The 19,412-nt window shown below is 38.9% G+C and overlaps 2 protein-coding genes across 8 annotated transcripts; both read left to right on the plus strand.

The window, feature by feature from the left end:
- Positions 1–352: 352 nt before the first annotated feature.
- On the plus strand, positions 353–6,837 carry LOC134867844 (claudin-14-like). 7 transcript variants are annotated; one of them, XM_063888702.1, is made up of 5 exons: positions 396–726; positions 1,234–1,381; positions 2,663–2,770; positions 3,340–3,593; positions 4,437–6,837. In XM_063888702.1, exons 4-5 carry the CDS (start codon positions 3,360–3,362, stop codon positions 4,941–4,943), a joined length of 741 nt encoding a protein of 246 aa, XP_063744772.1. In that variant the 5' UTR covers positions 396–726; positions 1,234–1,381; positions 2,663–2,770; positions 3,340–3,359; the 3' UTR covers positions 4,944–6,837. The 7 variants fall into 7 exon arrangements, with proteins under 7 accessions (XP_063744770.1, XP_063744771.1, XP_063744774.1 ...); XM_063888700.1 differs by lacking the exon at positions 1,234–1,381 and having other exon boundaries at positions 353–769; positions 2,657–2,770; XM_063888704.1 differs by lacking the exon at positions 2,663–2,770 and having other exon boundaries at positions 355–726.
- Positions 6,838–7,257: 420 nt separating this feature from the next.
- LOC134867524 (high-affinity choline transporter 1-like) lies at positions 7,258–15,591 on the plus strand. Its single transcript, XM_063888162.1, has 9 exons — positions 7,258–7,412; positions 8,679–8,936; positions 9,461–9,574; positions 10,021–10,176; positions 10,271–10,419; positions 11,167–11,310; positions 11,603–11,756; positions 13,725–13,942; positions 14,504–15,591. The coding sequence occupies exons 2-9, from the start codon at positions 8,753–8,755 to the stop codon at positions 15,158–15,160; spliced, it is 1,776 nt and encodes a 591-aa protein (XP_063744232.1). The 5' UTR covers positions 7,258–7,412; positions 8,679–8,752; the 3' UTR covers positions 15,161–15,591.
- Positions 15,592–19,412: the final 3,821 nt, after the last annotated feature.

A 19,412-nucleotide genomic window follows, 5' to 3' on the forward strand; every position in this document is an offset into this window, starting at 1 on the left:
AAATGTCAAATCGTTATCCAGCAGAGACACAATGCTCTATTTGTTTTTTTGGCATCTGCAGTTATTTAAAAGGTTCTATGCAAAACCGACACAATTACTATGTTTTGCATTTTAGTGATGGCTGTCACTCAATCTGACACCAACTCTTTGTCTGTGCTAATAGTTCATGAAGTTCCATGACCTGAGGTAACTCCTATTAACACCCCTCCCACCCTCCACCTGAGCAGAGATCAGCCAGAACACCTGCTTGAGAGTGCAGCGCTTTAAGATGTGCTGGATAGTACTATATTTAGGAAAGGTTGTGTATAGCTGCTTATATATGTGAAATGATTTTTGGAGTACAAAAATGAGTGCAGTTTTTCAGACCCTGAAGACGAAGGTCTGTGCACTGTGCTACACACACCATAGTGGTTGTGTCACCCTCCAGCACAGTGCACAACAGAGCAGCTATGCTCAACTGCTAATCACAGGATTATTCTGCTTAACTAAGACTATTATGGGTTCTTCATTCAAATGGCGTCTCCCACAGGAAGACCTCGAAGAGGATCATCCCCTCACTATGGAGCTCTGACAGAGATCTGAGTACTACACAAGTGCCCAGGGGAAGGGCCGGGAAAATGCTCCTTTATACCAACAGGATGTCACGCTAGGTTACACTGAGGGCACAGGGGGAAAAGAGACACGACAACTGCAAAGGAAGAGGGTGAACCTCGGAGGAAGCCAGAGGTAAATCTGCAGTTTGAAATGATCTCACCTGGCTTGCAGAACAGTATGTACCACACTCACACAAACACGTAAAGTACAACTTCACTATTAAGTACAATTCGGCTAAAATCCTTTTTTTCTAAATGACTGCTGATTGAACCCTAATTGTAGTTCATTCATTCATGTTTTTCATAAAATTGTTCATAATGTGCTAAGCAGATCAATGTATTGATCTTTACATTCTTTATTTTGATTTGGTCCGTTATCCATTCAACAAATATGGTGTTACGGAGAGCTAAATTATTGAAAGAAACAGCACCACCAGGGAGGACCATATCTCCTCTGTCTGTCTCTGCTTCTGCAACTCTGCTCTGCCTCCAGGTCCACGGGTTTATCTGTACGGAGCCACAGTCCATCACTAAATATTTTCTCTGGTGTCAGCTCTGACACGATGATCCTAGAGCTGACAGGGATAATGCTGATGATGATATTTAACACTAACCAGTCACATATCTGACAATCCTGCAGCACAGACACATATTCAGTTTGAGGAGGCGGCTGCAGAGACAGAAGGAGCTGCTCAGTGTGGAATCAATGCCAATGGCCTTATTTATCTGGAAGTGTGCCTTCTGGACACCTGTGACCATGGCTCTTTAGTCCTTGTTTGACCTTGTTTGTGAGTATTCAAATGTGTTACTAAAAATGTAGACGTAAAAGGTTAAGCAGCATTCAATGAACAGTACTTCAAGTGTTGGTATTGCAATTGGAAAGTGTTAAAAAACTTTCAGAATTAAAAATCCTTTATTCGTCCCACATAGCAGAGCAAATTGTTACAGTTACAGACTGTTAAAGGTACAGTGCAGATAAAAAAAGTAAAATTATGATGACTAACATTAAGAATAAAGATGTGCACAGCCATAAAATTAAAAACATTAAATTGACATTCATGGTAAAAAAATAATTGAAGTGAACATATAAAATAAGTTGAGTAGCAGCCAGTGTCAACATCAGTTTCAAGCTTTCAATAAGTGTTTATTACACGTATAGATTATTAATATTACATTGGCTTTGGTCCAGGGCAGGCTAATTTAGTGCAAGCTAATGTGAATCAAAAAGCTTTTCACAGCCCTGCCTTTGTTTCTATTGCTCACTTGGGATGCCTGCAGTGTAGTCAATCATTAAGTAAACACAATGGCTGTTGTATCTTTGATAAACGAAGACATCCCATCAGTGCCAGGTCTGACACTGAACAGTAATGGAGCTTTATAAACAGCCTCTGTTCTCTGAGGAAGTCAAAACAATGGGTATGTATGAGCATGGTGTGCTTCCCTTGCTTTTAAAATTCAAGGTTGCTCTGTTTTTTTCTTGTGGGAACAACAGGCTTTTTTGTATTTATTAGTATTGAGTATTGCAAGATGTTTTCATTGATTTTTGCTTGATTATTTTTTTTCAAACTTTAAAATGTTTGTCATTGATTGGAAATATGAACAATCTCTTCAAAACACAGAGCAGGAACAAAAGTAAATGCTTAACTAAAAATGAGTTTGTTGCTGCACTTCCTGTTCAGTTGTGAAATGTATAACGTCACGTGTTGATTTATGAAAATAGAACCACAGGTGATCTCGGGGCAGAGATTAAATTAGACATATTAATAAGTTATCACAACATTTGTCACTACTATTGTCACTATCTGGGGCCAGCAGCTAGAAGTGCTCAGTCATCATGTCCCTTTCTCAAATACCCTGCAGAGCTGTGAAAAATGTTCCAAGTTAGTGGTTTATAACAGTACTCTCAGCTTGGGTGGTTTCTGTAAATGTTTAATTTCCTTTCCCTCCCTCTCTGTGCGTCTCCTTTCCTGAGGGGTGGCGTGGAGCTTAACAAATAAACGGCTGTGGTTTTGCCCTCCAGAGGAGAGCGGTAAACAGGTGAAGCTGAACACTGCTCTCATTAGTTACAGATGCAGTCACCTGCCACTCACCAGAGACAGATGCCAGAAAGTTTCCACAGCTTTTTCTGCCCACACTCCGGAGACACTTGAGGAATGGCTCAGACTCTGTGACTGGATGTAAGCTTGGGGGAATTTACTGTACTGCCGGGGGGCCGTGCGGATAACAGCAGGAACCCAGCCTCATCTTCATCCTGAGGGGACTGGGGTTTTGTTCTGGAAGTGTTTCTTTTTTTATGTGGCGATATGTTTTCTGTCTGTGTCTTGAATTAAGGGCTGCAAAATTCGAAAAAATGTGATTATTCTTCCTGGTATTCCCGATATTAAAGGGACTCTATTCATATTATCGTTTGGATATATTTTGAATAATCATGGTGGGATTTCTTTCTGTGCCAAGCAAGGAATTTTATTAAGTCTGTAGAAACCGTTTGTAGTTCTCTGCAGCTCAAGAATTATATATTTTCTTTTTTTTGCCTTTACCAAATGTTGCCGTTGCGATTTGGATATTCCCTTAGTCCATACTGTGCTGTTCTGGGTAACTTTTGCCCTTTTTACTAAAGTTACCTGCTGATCTTATGTATGTTTTTATGCTTACTCAGTGACGTATATCCTGAGACCTTTAAGTGCTCCTAATTCTCTCCTGTGTGTACGTGTTTATTAACAGGGTTTTCAAACTTTGTACCTTGCAGATTGTCAGAGCGAGATAATCATGGCGAGCATGGCGGTTCAGCTCCTCGGCTTCTTCTTGGGGCTGTTGGGTTTTGTAGGAACTGTTGTCGCAACTGTGCTCCCCCACTGGCGCAGCACAGCCTACGTGGGCTCCAACATCATCACAGCCACCGCCTATATGAAAGGCCTGTGGATGGAGTGTGTGTGGCACAGTACCGGCATTTACCAGTGTGAGCTGTACAGATCTCTACTGGCACTGCCACAAGACCTGCAGGTAATTAACAGACACACTTTAGTGAACGTTTTGGTTCATAACAATAATAAAACACATTTTAAAGCACTTACAGTACTACAGATATAATACATAATAACCCTATTAAACTGTGCAGTTCAACATGATATCTTATACTAATTGATATAAGTTGATATGTATAGATATATAATTGTTTTATTTTATTATTTTAAAACTTTTTTTTCGTCTTAATGGAGCATCTGTCACAAAACTAAATTTTGTCTGGGATAAATACGTACTCTGATTACAAGATGGTAAATGTTATTACTGCAAGTGGCAATTGTTTGCTTTAGGTAAAGTAAATAATATCATTAATCTATGCAAGAACAACGCACAAAAAGTTGACTAACTTGTATAATGGGTCACAAAAGATACAATACACCAATTTGACAAAACAAATTGATGATGACAACTGAATCATTTTACATTTCATTTATAAAATGTTTGCCCAAAAAACTAATTATAGAGTCTCAATTGACTCAAAATATAGATAATACCTGAAGCAATTTTTTCTCTACCTGTGGCTGTAGATTAAGCTGCCAGTTTCATAATTGATTAATAGTTGCAGAACATTCCCGAATTTCAGTGATTCCAACCTGAGGATTTTAAGCTTTTGTGGCTTTCTTAGGAAGCTTCTTTGGACACATACATTTTATTGACAAAATGATAATCAAGAAAAATAGAAAGAATTTCATTGATAATCTAGTTACAGTCCTAATGAAAGGCACATTTGCCAATTTAAAATGCATTGCCCAGAAGGATAAATGGGTGATATGATATGATATATTTATCCCAATGTTAGTGTTTGTCTCTCCTCCCCATCAGGCTGCTCGGGCGCTCATGGTGCTCTCCAGCGTCACCTCAGTGCTGGCCTCTCTGGTGTCTGTGATGGGGATGAAGTGCACCCGCTTCGCCCGGTACTCAGTGATCAAGTCCGCCCTAGTGCTAAGTGGGGGAGTTTGTTTCATCTGTGCCGGCCTGCTCTGCCTGATCACCGTGTCCTGGACCACCAACAATGTCATCTTGGACTTCTACGACCCCTTCCTCCCCAGCGGGATGAAGTATGAGATCGGCCTGGCCGTGTACCTGGGCTTTGCCTCGTCCTTCCTCAGCCTGAGCGGAGGGATGGTGCTCTGCTGGAGCAGCAGCTCTAACAGGTCACAGAGGCCCCTACTTATGCAGAGGAGTCCACCATTACCAGCTCCCCCCGCCTTCAACCCAAGCTATCCTCCTGCTCCACCCTACAAGCCCCCCGAGGCCCTGAGGGACAATCGTGCTCCTTCACTCTGCTCCCTGGCCAGCAGTGGCTATAGGCTCCATAACTACGTCTGAGGGAAATACTAACATGATAACTGCAGACTGTTGTGAACCAAAAAAATACTGTTTAGACCAAAGAGTCAACACAACACTTATTTAATATCAGAACAGGTATTTTATCCTCTCATAAAATGAAGAAAGAACAGTATTTACCTCACCATGTCTGACCAAAATTCAGATTCTGAGAGGATACAACAGATTATAAAAACTCCTCGGGCTTTCCTTTGGCCTAAACCTGATCTGAGAGACTAGCAGAACTCACATTATGTAAGAGGACTGAGGGCGTACATGTTGACCTCATGCAATCCACCTAAAGAACCAGAAGGTGGCAATATTTTACTGCAAATGGCAACAAAGGAACAACAAACGTTAATGGATAGACTTTTCTCCCTTTTTGCAGCCTGACGTGGAGTCTACTTTTTTCTGGGATCGAATTTAAAAAGTGTAGTTATTTTAGAAAGAAATGGATATTTTGTTGCAGTATCCAAAATATTCATGCCAAAGAAAATTTTAAAATTTTTTAAAAAGCTGTCTAAGGATTTAAACATTGATTTTTGTGTTTCTATTATTTTTCAAAGCTGATGTTTTGACATGAAAAGTATTCCACAGCTGTAATTAATTAAATGTAATTAAGCTGGTTGCTGTGGTACAGGTGCTGTGATAGGGACCTACCATGGGTGAGATATTGAGCTATGCCCTAAAATTAATAATGGATTATCATCAGGAAACTCTTCTGCAGGTATGAACACCAGACTTTATTGGCTCAACTTTTGTTCCATGTTTGCTATGTTTAAGAATATATTTTGCAAAGCTTAAAGAAGCCAACAGATGGCGACAAAGATCTTTTGAGAAGGCAGCTTAAAGCCTTTAGTAAGAACTGCTTTTTATACATGTAACGACATCATTGCTATACTGTATAGTAGAGGCTATAATCTGGATATTATCACTTTGTTATAAATGGCTCTAACATGCAGCCTGAGTCCTTAAAGTCCTATGTGTAAAATATAAGCTTGTATAATTTTTTGGAGGATGAGTTTATCTGTGATGCTTTCCAGGCTGTTTGCTTATAACTACCTGTGGTACTGTGGATGTGTTTTTGTTAGAAAACCTTCCAATTAGAGTCGCTCTCTGTCTGGCAGCCCGTCAGCCACACAGACACTCAATTAGAGGACATGTCGCATTTCAAGCAAGTCACTTATTTTATTTCCTGAAGTCCAACTAGTCAGCATCAACATATTTACAAGGAGCTCATTTATATTGCCCAAACAATATATCTTGTTTAGTTTTCAGGGAAAAAAATGTTAATTCCTTTTGAAAGAATTTGAAGAAATATCACATCAAGGCAAATATTAAAGTTAAAGGAATAATGAGACACACAAGGCTTCACACCAAAGAAAATAAAAAGCGAAACTCTAATTGGTGTTTTAAGTATTTCTGCTGTGAGCTCTAAGGTTTCCAAATTCAGCACCATGGACAGCTATGCTAAAGCCTTGAGGAAACTCAAATAATGCTGCACAATATTTTCTGTCAGACAGGGATAATAGATTATTTAGATCCTTTAATAATTTCCCATGGCTCGGAGGCAGGCTTTAGGAGGTCAAATCCATTACCATTGGCATACATAGATATGTGTAGCATCTAAAGAGAAGAGTGTCCCTTACAGTACAAGATACTTGTAATACATAGCCAATACAAGTTGTTGCTTTGATTACTTTAATCAGCTTTATTAAATAGACATCGTTTGTGCAATTGAAAACAGAATAGTCAAGTAATTGATGCATTTAAGACTGGTTTTGTTGACATGTGTACCATAATTGACCAAAATAATGCTATGTGAGTCGCCATTGCTCTTTGTTCGTACTCCGTGTACATAAAGTAGATTTGGACCTTTTTATATTCAAATGCAAAAGCTTGTGAGTGGTGTTCTTTGGCTAAAAATGCAATGAATGCGTAAAGTGGGTGATAAAATAAGTAATCCTACACAGAGATTACATCCTGAATATATATACCAACATACAGCCAGCGTCTGCATTGAAAATCTCGATGCTTTAATCGTGGAGCAAGATAATAAATCAGGCCTAAGCTGTAACCTGGCAGAGTAAAGGTTTCATTTATTGGCAATATGTTATTATTATATTGGAAAGCTTTTCCGAACAGGCTGTGCGTCATGCCACTCTCTATTAACTGCTATTTTCGTCCTGCCCTGGAAGACATTCATCCACCATCTACTCAACCTGACAGCACCCAATAAACCCACCACTCCCATTCATCTCCACCCACCTCCACCCTCTCGCTCGCTCTTTCCCTCTCCCTCTCCCTCTCTCTCCCACTCCGACGAGCACTGGTGACTTAAAAAACAACATAGGAGAATTGGGTTTGGTCGTCCAACAGGATTACTTTGTGGTAACAGTTTTCCAACGAATTTTTTTTTTTTATATTATCTTTGAGGCCCTGCTCCTGTCATTGGTTTCTCCTAAAGTTAAGGTAAGATTATGTCTGTGTCCTATCCTTTATTCAATGGTTTATGTGTGTTGGCTGATTGTAACTGCATTTGACTATAGTGACACACGTTGATTTAAAGACAGATCAGTAATGCAATACTGGCCTCCTGAAACTCTGGTGTCAGCCCAACGGGGAGCTGAAACCACAGGTTTGATTCTAGTGATGCAGCACATCGGACACAAAACCCTTATGCATCTGTTTTACGTCTCCCGTCGTTGAGGCTGCGCAGTTTTGTGTCTGTTTGTAACGTCTGGGAAGTATTATTGAACTTTTACGAGACAAAACCATTTCGGTCCAGTTTTTAATCAACTTAATATACAGAGCAGCCTAAAACATGTTCAAGAATTAATTGAAATGTACGAAATTGTGTTAGTAACCTGGCACAGTAATTGAAGAACGCAATGTCTGTAATTAAAGTGAGGATGCAAGGCGTGCGTCAAACGTGTCTGAAGTGCACTTATAATTATATATTTTATTTTTCTGATTCATATCTTTTGATTTGACACATGATGGAGTGCCGGTTGTTCTTATTAATCTGCTTTGGGCGTCAGTAGAACAAGGTAAGATCACTATAATTTCAAACACTATGATCAAAGTATTCAACGTGGATCATATGAGCAAAGGCATGAAAGAACAAATGTTTTATAAAAACCTAATTTTGGAGGTTTAATAATGGCAAACCTACAGGAATGTAAAGACTGCTGTGCGTATTTTTGATATTGGTGGACTTATTGGATGCAGGGACTCAAGGAGCCTAATTTGATAACATTAAGGGTAATTTTTTAAAAAAATACTTTGAAAAATGTATACGTTTTCAGTCTTATAAATTTAAGTTGTAGGGAAATTGAGATTTTTATTTTCTCTCGTTTTCACATGCTGTCTCTCCAGAAAAAAAACATCCATAATAAGTTTAATATATGTGGGTCTTTGTCACTGGTGGACGGTGAATTTATGTATGTCCCATAGGCATCTGCAGTTAGGGTGAAGTTGATCGGTAGCCTACGTGGAAAACATGAAACTGAGTATAACCGGACCATCTTAAAATGAGTATCCTACACATGATATCCTGTTGCTTCAAATGCAGGGTTTGGATAGTTATTTGTACAATGTAGGCCTACCATACATATTAAAATTCCTTTTCAAATGAAATCGTCAACTCCACCTTCTACGCAATGGATTACTGTAACCACAGACTGTTTGTTTTATTAATTCGATTTGTGTTTTTTTAACGTTTTTTTTTCCCCAAAGTTATCTCCATGAGATTCCAGTCCTCCGCGCGCAATAACACCTGATCTCGGCGGGAGGAAGCGTACAGAAGAAAGATGGCCATCCACGCCGAGGGTATCGTGGCCATTGTGATCTTCTACCTTATGATTTTGTTCGTCGGGATCTGGGCCGCGTGGAAGAACAAGAGCTCCGGTGTTGCCGAGGGTGGAGACCGAAGTGAGAGGATCATGGTCGGGGGAAGGGACATTGGATTGTTCGTTGGTGGATTCACAATGACCGGTGAGTTGAGAAAATTGCCACGGGAAGTCTTTGTATACTTATTTGTTGTGAAGTGTTCAACACGAACGTTGTTCTCATGCTGTCACACTTGTACGATACATGAAGTCAGAGAAAGACAATGAATTTCACCAACTTCGTCTTTTACGCACGGACAGCGCTGCAGCCACATATACAATTCATTGCCACAACTTTCAGCAAACATTTATAATATGTCTAAGCACTTACAGATGCAGCATCTAACGACTGCAATATTGTTACTTATGTGTTGTAAATCCAAATTTCACCAAGGGAGGTCTTGTATCTTTTTGATTAACATCCAAATACAGCTTTTTTTCCGCAAACAAATGGATTCAGTCTGATATTTGCTAAATTATAATCTGACCTGCAAGCTAAAGTTCATTGAATCCCCCTCCTCCCACATTAGATAACCACGTCATGAAGGATTTGTGTTGTTAGAATCAATGTATAAAACATACAATTATACTACTAAATGTTTTTCACAACTCCTCCTCTCTTGGTTTCAGCCACTTGGGTGGGAGGGGGCTACATCAATGGGACAGCAGAGTATGTCTACCTGCCAGGCTTGGGACTGGCATGGGCACAGGCACCCTTTGGTTACGCTCTCAGCCTCGTAGTAGGTAAGAAACAATGTCCACTTTTAAGATCTACTTAAAACATCTATACATATTTATATATATATATATATATATATAACTCACTTTGCTGCTTTGAAGGTAGCGATTGATTTTGTCCATTCATTTCACAGTATTATGGCATGTAGCAAGATAGGAAATCTATTACAGTTCCACAATGTCTGCTTTTATTTTTGTAACTTTCCAACATCGTTTTGTGCAGTTACATTGAAGACCTAAAACTGTAATAGCACACGTTGATGATATCAATTTGACAACAAGTGTATATTTAATGCATTAGATTAATCTATTGGAACCACACGCATTAGCTGTAGTAAACAGTAGTATGATGTTGTATAGCAAAAAACACTGGTACAATCCTCTAATAAATACAGTATCATGTTTACAAAAAAATACACTTTAACGGAGTTATTCTGTCTGACATCATTCAGGTGGCCTTTTCTTTGCCAAACCCATGCGGTCCCGTGGTTACGTCACCATGCTGGATCCCTTCCAGCAGATTTATGGGAAAAGGATGGGCGGTTTGCTCTTCATCCCCGCACTCATGGGGGAAATCTTCTGGTCTGCGGCCATTTTATCTGCCCTGGGTGGGTGAATTATGGATCCAAACACTAATAAAAAAACAAAAACTCTGTTAAAAATATAAATTTTACGTCATGGGCTGAATGTACTGTCCTGCAGGTGCCACTCTGAGCGTGATCGTGGACATAGACATCAACTTGTCGGTGGTGATCTCAGCCCTCATTGCTATCTTCTACACACTTGTTGGAGGACTCTACTCTGTTGCATACACAGATGTGGTCCAGCTCTTCTGTATCTTTTTAGGCTTGGTGAGTTTCACTGTCAACATCTACTTTCATCAGTGACTCTAGAGGGGACAAGGAATCTGCCACCAACTTGGATAGAGCCTAATGGGAGTCCAATTCCATTACGACAATTTTCTTACCAAAAATATCTCAAAGATATCAAGCATCAAAATGTCCTGTGGAAACTGATTTTTGCATTGTGTAATAATTGTTAAAAAAACGTGTCACATCTAGAAGCTAGTCTACAGTAAACTTAGTATAAATTGGTATTTCTTGAACAATTATCAAAACTGGGATCCAATGTCAAAGTCTACAACTTTGATGTTGAAAAGTTTTATTTCACAATATTAGATAAGATTAGATTAGATTAGATTAGATTAGATTCAACTTTGATTTCAAGTAATTCACATAATTAATATAAGATGCAGGGTCTAGACATATATAGATACAGAAATATGTAATAAATAGGAGATACAGATAAAAAAAAATAGTAAATAAAGACATTATAAATGAGTGCAATGTTCCTGAGTGGGATGTGCTGTGGGTTTGAGCTGCTGTGGGTCTGGTGGTGGGCTAGTTCTGAGTGTGAGAGTTCAAGAGGGTTATGGTGTTATGGAAAAAGCTGTTTCTGAACCTGCTGGTGTGGAATATAAGGCTCCTGTACCGTCTTCCTGATGGTAGGAGGGCAAACAGACTGTGGTTCAGATTTGAGGGTGTGTTATAGAATATCTATATAATGGTTATATCTATATTGTGACCTTTCCCCTTTAGTGGATCAGCGTGCCTTTTGCCCTGTCCAATCCTGCCGTGTCCGACATCACTGTCACTGCCAAGGAAGTAATCCACCAGTCACCCTGGCTGGGGAAGATTGACCCTAAAGACAAATGGCTCTGGGCGGACAACTTCTGCTTGCTGGTAAGCCATTTTCTCATTAGAAGATTCATCAATAGAGAGTAATACTGTAAAGTAAATTGCATACACATTTATATTCAGTGTTGCAGGTAGGGGGTTTAATTGTTGCAGTTATGGCACAGGACATTCACATAATTGCTGACATAAAATTATATTTTAAAATAACTGGTAGCACTTTTTCAGACCTGAGAAATGTGTTGTAGGAGAGTATTTTTTAGAGCTGTCCTATGTTGATCTATCTGACTGTTATGCTTTGGTTTGGTGTCTGTATTTATGATGGTGTTTCTGTTTCTAGATGTTGGGGGGGATTCCCTGGCAGGTCTATTTTCAACGGGTTCTTTCTGCCTCTTCAGCTACCTACGCTCAGGTCCTTTCCTTCATCGCCGCCTTCGGCTGCTTGGTCATGGCCGTTCCCTCTGTCCTCATAGGCGCTATAGGGGCCTCCACTGGTAAATATACACACACGCAAACACACACATACTGTATTTGATATCATGCACCTGAAACAATAATTAATTTTAAAAAGTGTTTCTATGGATAGAAATCACTCAATCATGCCACCAATTTCTAATTCTCATTAAAAAAAATACTTGTAATACTAACTTATTCGCTAAAAAACTAAAATACAAATAAATATAGATGAATGTTTTTAGGTTGTGTGTGGAATTGTTGATAAGTATTGATTCATTATTGATCAAATAGCTACAAATGAGGGTTGTTTACTTCCCCATGCCTACAAATGACATAAAGATTTGCAAAATACAATGTCACTTGAAATCATCACTCACACCCTTAAATGATCTGCATACAAACACAAAAACACAAGGATATTGATTAAACGGTTAAATAAAGATCACAACACTGTCAAAACATCCAGGAATGTGATCCTTTATTCTTTATTCAAACAGGAATTTGTGATCAAAGAAAACATTGCTTTGCTTTCCTGCGTTGTTTGTACACCAGCATGATGCAGATTCATAAAGTATCTGGAGGGTAAACAACATCAGATGGATCCTGTCACGACGGCTGAGGAGAGAGTCATCAGACCGTGCCGATTTAGTGAATATTACATCTGAAGGGAAGCTAATTAATCTGGTCCGTCTGAAGTTGTTTCATGTATAACAGGCTCTAATCAACCGCTGCTAGTGAATATCCAGGGGAGAGGAGGAAGACACAGATTGTATACCTCTGGAGGAAGAACATAAGGATAAAAAAGTTACAGAAAAATAGAAGGTTGTCAGAGGTTTTAAGGGGTATATGAAAATACTTAATATTTGCATAACGTATGATGCCCAGCGGATAGGAGGCTGCATAGGAAGAGCAGGAATGGCGTTTTTGTTCACTATTGACTTGGTGGATTCATAGTTTCCTCTAGCGCCACCATGAGGTGCACATGTGTAGTTTTGACTGAAATATCTCAGTAACTATTAGATTAATAGCCCTTGTTTGTTGCAAACATTCATGGTCTCACCATGTCAAAATTCTAGCTTGCCTAATAATTTTGTTAATATCTAAATGCCTGCAAAACTAATAACAGTACACAGTAATCTGGGCTCACTGCTTCTTCAAATGTTAGCTTGCTAAAACACTAAACTACAATGGTGAACATGGTAAACGCTGTCTTGGCATGGCTGTAGATTCTTGTTAAATATTACCTTTGAATTTTCCTAAAAATGACAGTATTCAGAGTTACCTTCCTAGAAAGGAGTTCATCAGTTTAAAATGTCTCATTGGAATCAATGGATTATTGCTCACATGAATCATTGTTAATTCTATGATAATCAATAACATTTACATTTATAATGCACTTCAATTTCATTATGTATTCTAAAATAATGGGCCATATTTCATGCTCACAAGATCATAAGATCCAATAGGGACAAGCCTGTGTAAAAACCATGGTTAATATTTCTTGGGTGTCATATTGTAATGGGTATCCATTATTTTTGGCATTTCTCTTCAATTTGGGCCTTTCCACTATATTTTGACTAACATGAAATTAATAATCCTTGCTTTGTTTCAGGCTATTTGTTTCTGAGCAGATAAAACCAGTGTATCCGCAGGGAGTATTTTAACAGGGTCTCTAATTTAAACCTTTTGTCTGAAAACAGCAGGATCAGCACAAAAAATATAATGTAGTTATAATCTGTCCACTTTGAATTTCCTAAATTGGCTAAAATCATCATGTTTAAGTCTTATCACAGGAACGTGCGCCAAGTACAGCCTGCTCAACGTAATATTGTGATCTTGCCTCACACAAGATGCTGCTTAGTTGTTTTGTTTAACTTATTCATCCTGTCAATTTATTTTGTCTTCCATTTGGCACAAAGATAATCTTGATATTATTTGAATATTACTGAATTTATAGGACATCTTTGGTATTTCTGTTTACATTTGCATCCCATTTTTTCCTCCAGACTGGAACCAGACTTCTTATGGACCCATTCCTCCAAAGGATATGGATCAATCAGACATGATCCTTCCCATAGTGCTTCAGCATCTCTGCCCATCCTATGTTTCCTTCTTTGGTCTGGGTGCAGTGTCGGCAGCGGTCATGTCATCTGCAGACTCATCCATTCTCTCCGCCAGCTCCATGTTCGCCAGGAACATCTATCAGCTCGCTTTTCGGCAATCAGTAAGAATGACAACAATAACACAAACAAATATCTGCACAGTTAAAATGAGTTGTCCTTAGCATCAGTCAAATCAACGATAAATCAATTCCAATCTCATCCCTGTGGTTTACAAATGTGCGTGATTGATGATTGTAACAAACATGCAAAATCAGACCCCAAACAACCAGACAAACACAGGCTCAAAAGGAGTGGGAAATTATATTAATTTAAAATAACAATAGATTATAATTATTAAACAACTGATGACATGAAATATACAGTATATCTTTGACCAAAAACTAACAATCCCCGGGGAATCAAAAGTCCTGATGACTTTAGTGATCCTATCATTAGTTCATCATTTTACGAAATGCTTGCAAAACGAATACAATTCCTATCAGTCTGAGCTTGTGTTTAATACTAATTAGCAAATGTTAACATGCTAACACACTAAACTGAGATGGTTATCATTACACCTGCTATCTTATCTGTAGTGTTGTTAAATCTGACATTTCTTTACCTTTCATTCTCAATCTCTTCCTCCTCGTTTTCCTTTCTACTCTCTATCTGCTCTGCTCCAGGCCTCAGATACTGAGATTGTTTGGGTGATGCGCTGCACCATCTTTGTGTTCGGTGCTCTTGCCACTGCTATGGCATTGTTGACAGGATCAGTGTACGGCCTGTGGTACCTGAGCTCCGACTTGGTCTACGTCATCATCTTTCCCCAACTTCTCAGTGTGTTATTTGTCAAAGGCACCAATACCTATGGCTCTGTGGCTGGCTATGTCTTTGGTCTTCTGCTGCGTATTGGTGGAGGGGAGCCCTACCTCAAACTGCCTCCTTTTATCTACTACCCCGGTTGGGTGACCCAGGAGAAGATCCACCACATCACTGGGGACGTAGAGCACTTTGTCCAGCAGAGGTTTCCCTTCAAGACTATGTCCATGCTGGCTTCCTTCCTGGCAAATGTTGTCTTTTCTTACACGACAAAGTACCTATTTGAAAGTGGTATGTGGTCACATAAGTATGACTTCCTGGACGCCGTGGTTTCCAAGCATAGCAGAGAGATCATGGACAAAGACACGCTGGTGAGCAACCATGATAACATCATTCTTTCAGAGATAACGCCCGTCAAGCAGTCCCTGGGTACGTCACTGGCTGGGACATTCATCAACTCTGAGATCCTCAGTGATGATGGGGCGTCCAGTCCGGAGGCTTTGGTAATAAAAAACGACTAGGCAACAAAGGCACAAAGGAAACTAGAACCAAGGAATTTTAAGAAGAGGGAATAATGTACGATGCATCAACATTCTTCAGGAAACGTGCTACTGCCGCACTGGAAGCCGAATCAACAGAAATCTGCTGTGGCTTCCGAGTGACTCTAAAAGTTTGTTTTATGCTGATTAAACGGTGCCTCCTTCTTTTTTAAGATCCCTTGCCTAGAACCAGAAAGTTGACTATCAATCAGCCGTGTCAAGCATACCATAATTGTTCTTTTTTTAAATCATAACTCTGTGAATTTACAACCATGAAAACCTTTTTATTTTAAGTGCTAAGACATCAGAGTAACTAGGGGAGAACTAAGAGTGACTGCTGTGGGCAATGACAATAGTGCAATATAGCTAACCAAGGAACTGTGGCCATGTCTACAAAGCTGTGTGTGTGTGTGCGTGTGGTGTGTGTGTGTGTGTGTGTGTGTGTGTGTGTGTGTGTGTGTGTGTGTGTGTGTGTGTGTGTGTGTGTGTGTGTGTGTGTGTGTGTGTGTGTGTGTGTGTGTGTGTGTGTGTGTGTCACCTGACAACAGAACCTTTACAGACTTTGAGTTTTAACTTTGCGTAGAGTACATTTTTTAATAGAGCAATAATATTTGTAGGATCCATGTTGTATTGATAGATGTACTGAATTTGCAAGTTACTGTTATTTTGTTTACTTGAAGCCCAAAAGATATTTCTTAGTCATGTTTTATATTCACATAAATCTTACTCCTCCTATATTTCATATACGCTAACTCGAAACAGTAAATGTCAGAATAAGAACCATATTACCAAACACTGAACGCACCAAATGAAAGATTGCTATTGGTCGAATCGGCCGATTACGTTCATATCCAATATTAACCCCAAATTCTTGAACAAAACAGGGACATTGACCAAAAAAAGCACACACTGTTCATTTTCATTTATATATATATACCCAACAGTCGGCTGGAAATTATAACAATGAAAATGATTGGCACTAATAAGCAGTATGCATGATTGATAGAAATGTATATGACTTATATCGTCCTTGAAAATTATCTCAAATTCAAGTTTGGATTTGTGTGTGTTTGTATGTGTGCCTGGGGGGGTTTGCTCATCTCAAACCTGTATTGACCGTCCGGCCACAGTAGGTTAGCCGAGACAGGAAATGATTGTTCCTCCCGGTATGGTGTCAGTAGCAACGGTCATTATTGATGCCTTCCTGAGTCGATTAGCCTTCAGGACATTTGATTAATGCTGCCAAGTGGTTAAAAACTGGGTCGTTTTTTATGGTTTGTTTGACAGTGCGTCATATACAGGAGAAATAGTTGAAGCATTTTAACTGATTGAACAACTCAACATATACCTTCCCTTCGTCAGTCCTCACGTTTTCCTCGGCCTGTCTGTTTTAAACTACCAGGCACATTGCTCCGCTGTTGTTGTCAGTTCATACAGTGATTTTTGTCATTGTTATGTGTTACTAATGCCTAGATGACTTTTCTCTGCATATCTCTTCTCAATGTTGGTGGGGGGGGGGGTTTCGATGCTGTGGACTCGCCTTATTCAAAGGCCAACCGAGAAAAATGATTGGGTGGGTACGCTGGGGAAAAGTGTTTTTTTCATTTTTCTTGTTAAAGGATATATCTGGGGAGATTCTGAATCTGAAGAATTAAGACCAAAACCAACAATGTCTGTGTATTCTCTATTATTCCCAACCCAATCTATAGCTTTCAACCACAGGACTGGAGATAACAGTCTTTAAAAATGGGATGAATATAAAGTGTGTTTTATTCAAAAACTGAGCAATTTCCTCACACACCAATGCTCTATAGTTTTTTGGAAATGTTATTATTATTTGATGAAATTGTGCATTTGCTGGGGTACTATTTTCCGGTGCAAGACTCATACACAGTAGGCATAATTATGGGTATTTAGGGCAGCAGAACAATGAATGTGCATCTGAATCAAAGTAAACTACATTGTTGATATTGGTCTTTTCAAGGAATCTAGTGACAATAAAAAACACCTTGAGTAATACCAACCCTATCATATCAGGTGGCTGAATGGCCTTTCAGTCAGTCTTTAGAGTGAATTGGACTAGATCCCTAAATGCAGCCAGATATTCAGAGGTACAGTAAGACGCATTTACTCCCAACTTGATCCTATCTCGTCAACAGTTGTGGGATTTATGATTTGCCACCAATACGACGTGCTTCAAACTGAATGGGATGACCGCTGGTCTGATGCTATGCAAAGTGTCGGCCAATCTCATTGGACTTAAATGTGAATGTAAACTTTCCATCTCATCAGATAAGCCTCTTAACAAGTGTGTCGTAGATAAGGTTCAATGACAAACCTTAACACACACAGAAAAGAATCAATGTCAGTCGTCAAACTGGCACATTTGTGGCTATATGTCGTAAATTGCGATGAAACTGTATTTTTGTGTGATAAATGTACATACCAAAAAAAAGCATACGAACAAATAAGTCTACTTTTAAATGCAGCATTTAAAAATTATATTCGTTGACTGTAAAATTACAGCTATTTATTTATTCATGCAGTGTCTATAAGAGTATAGTTGTATGTGAGATCAATTGAATAAATTATATTATTTAGCACAGTCACGATCTGGTTGTCTTTCTCCATTAGTGCATTCTTGCACTTGTTGCATTAGTTTTGTGCATTTGTTTGTGTGTGTGCGTGTGTGTGTGTGTGTGTGTGTGTGTGTGTGTGTGTGTGTGTGTGTGTGTGTGTGTGTGTGTGTGTGTGTGTGTGTGTGTGTGTGTGTGCGCACGCATGTTGTCTGACTGTTGGAGGGTTTAATCTAGAGCTTGCCTGCCCGCTCGATATATCAATCAAAATGCCTACCCCAGATTCATATAACTGCTGAAACTGTCAGTTCTGTCAATCTTTCTTTCTCTCTCTCTCTCTCACACAAACACAAACACACACACACACACACACACACACTCCACAGACCCTAACATGACCACACCAGTCTGATCGTAGGCTGATGGAATAAACCTTTAAATTGTGTTTTTGCTTAAAGAAAAAGTAACACAAATACTTAGACTTTTTAAGTTGAATGTACCTGATGTAGCAGTGTATTATGAGCTTCAAAGTAGAGCCACATCAATACTAGTGAGAAATAAATGTAGGCAAAGATTATTTTATATTATATGAGGGAATAATTACACAAATCACAGGTTGAGGGGTATTGAAGAAAAACTGGTCTACTAATGGGGATCCTAATAAAGAATAAAGAATATAATATAGTATTAGGCATCACTTTAAAAGAAAGCATGCATCTTTTAACGATGTGCATTTGGTTCTTTTTACTTTCTTAATTCACATCTCTTTCCCCTTTTTAATGAGGATTTCTATATTTGACATGTCTCCACTAGTGCTTTTAGACACTTATTGTACTCTCAAGATTCAAATAAGAGGTTAGTTTATTTCTATCTCAACTTACTTACTAATGATATGGTTCAATGAATCATTATGGTTGCATTTAGAGCCATTTCCATCTCAATAGCTTATGTGCATTTCAGTCTCGCTAAAGGTAATTGAGTCATGTTTCAATCTCTTAAGGTGCTATAAGTGGTTTCTAAAGAAGAGAGTATATTCATGTGTAGATGGGACACTTCACAGTCACCTCCTCAACTTGTGGGAATCATGTATGCACCTCCCATGCCTCCAGACCTAAATCTAACATCAAGTTATCATTATGTCTTTAGAGAGAAGATTGAGGCATTGTGGGCACAAACATGATTAATATATAAGTGTTGATGAAACCTGCCACAATGGCAGATGATTCACCTGCAGGTGACAGGCATGAGACTGCATTGATATCCTAGTAATTATAAAGCATCATGTTTGAAGTGGGTTATAATCCCACAATAACAGTCAATGGAAAAAAAGTCCAGTAAACTTATTATAAACTGAAAGAAAAGCTCTGATTTTTTAAATTCCAGCTATTACAAAGATGATATTTTAAACTGATCAAAAAACTATTCCTGATCTTTTTCACACAACTTGCTCTTACTGTATTTAACAAGGTTACATTTGTATGACTCTATTGGTCAGGGTACTGCTGGCAGATTCATTCTAGGGGTTTCAGAAACTGTATAACATGCATATCTTCTATAAATAGACCCTTTTTTATGTTCATACACCACAGGGTGGGCCCATTATGGGGCTCAATACGTTGTCCCTTCATGTTTACCATACATGCAGCTTGGCATTATTG

Source organism: Eleginops maclovinus, chromosome 7, assembly GCF_036324505.1.
Source record: "Eleginops maclovinus isolate JMC-PN-2008 ecotype Puerto Natales chromosome 7, JC_Emac_rtc_rv5, whole genome shotgun sequence".
Classification (NCBI taxonomy): Eukaryota; Metazoa; Chordata; class Actinopteri; order Perciformes; family Eleginopidae; genus Eleginops; species Eleginops maclovinus.

Coding starts and splice junctions, on each gene's coding strand:
- LOC134867844 (XM_063888699.1), top strand. CDS start 1,961: ATGGAGCTTTATAAACAGCCTCTGTTCTCTGAGGAAGTCAAAACAATG. Junction 2,010..2,656: donor TGAGGAAGTCAAAACAATGG/GTATGTATGAGC, acceptor TGCTCTCATTAG/TTACAGATGCAGTCACCTGC. Junction 2,771..3,339: donor CTCAGACTCTGTGACTGGAT/GTAAGCTTGGGG, acceptor TGTACCTTGCAG/ATTGTCAGAGCGAGATAATC.
- LOC134867524 (XM_063888162.1), top strand. CDS start 8,753: ATGGCCATCCACGCCGAGGGTATCGTGGCCATTGTGATCTTCTACCTT. Junction 8,937..9,460: donor TGGTGGATTCACAATGACCG/GTGAGTTGAGAA, acceptor TCTTGGTTTCAG/CCACTTGGGTGGGAGGGGGC. Junction 11,757..13,724: donor CGCTATAGGGGCCTCCACTG/GTAAATATACAC, acceptor TTTTTCCTCCAG/ACTGGAACCAGACTTCTTAT.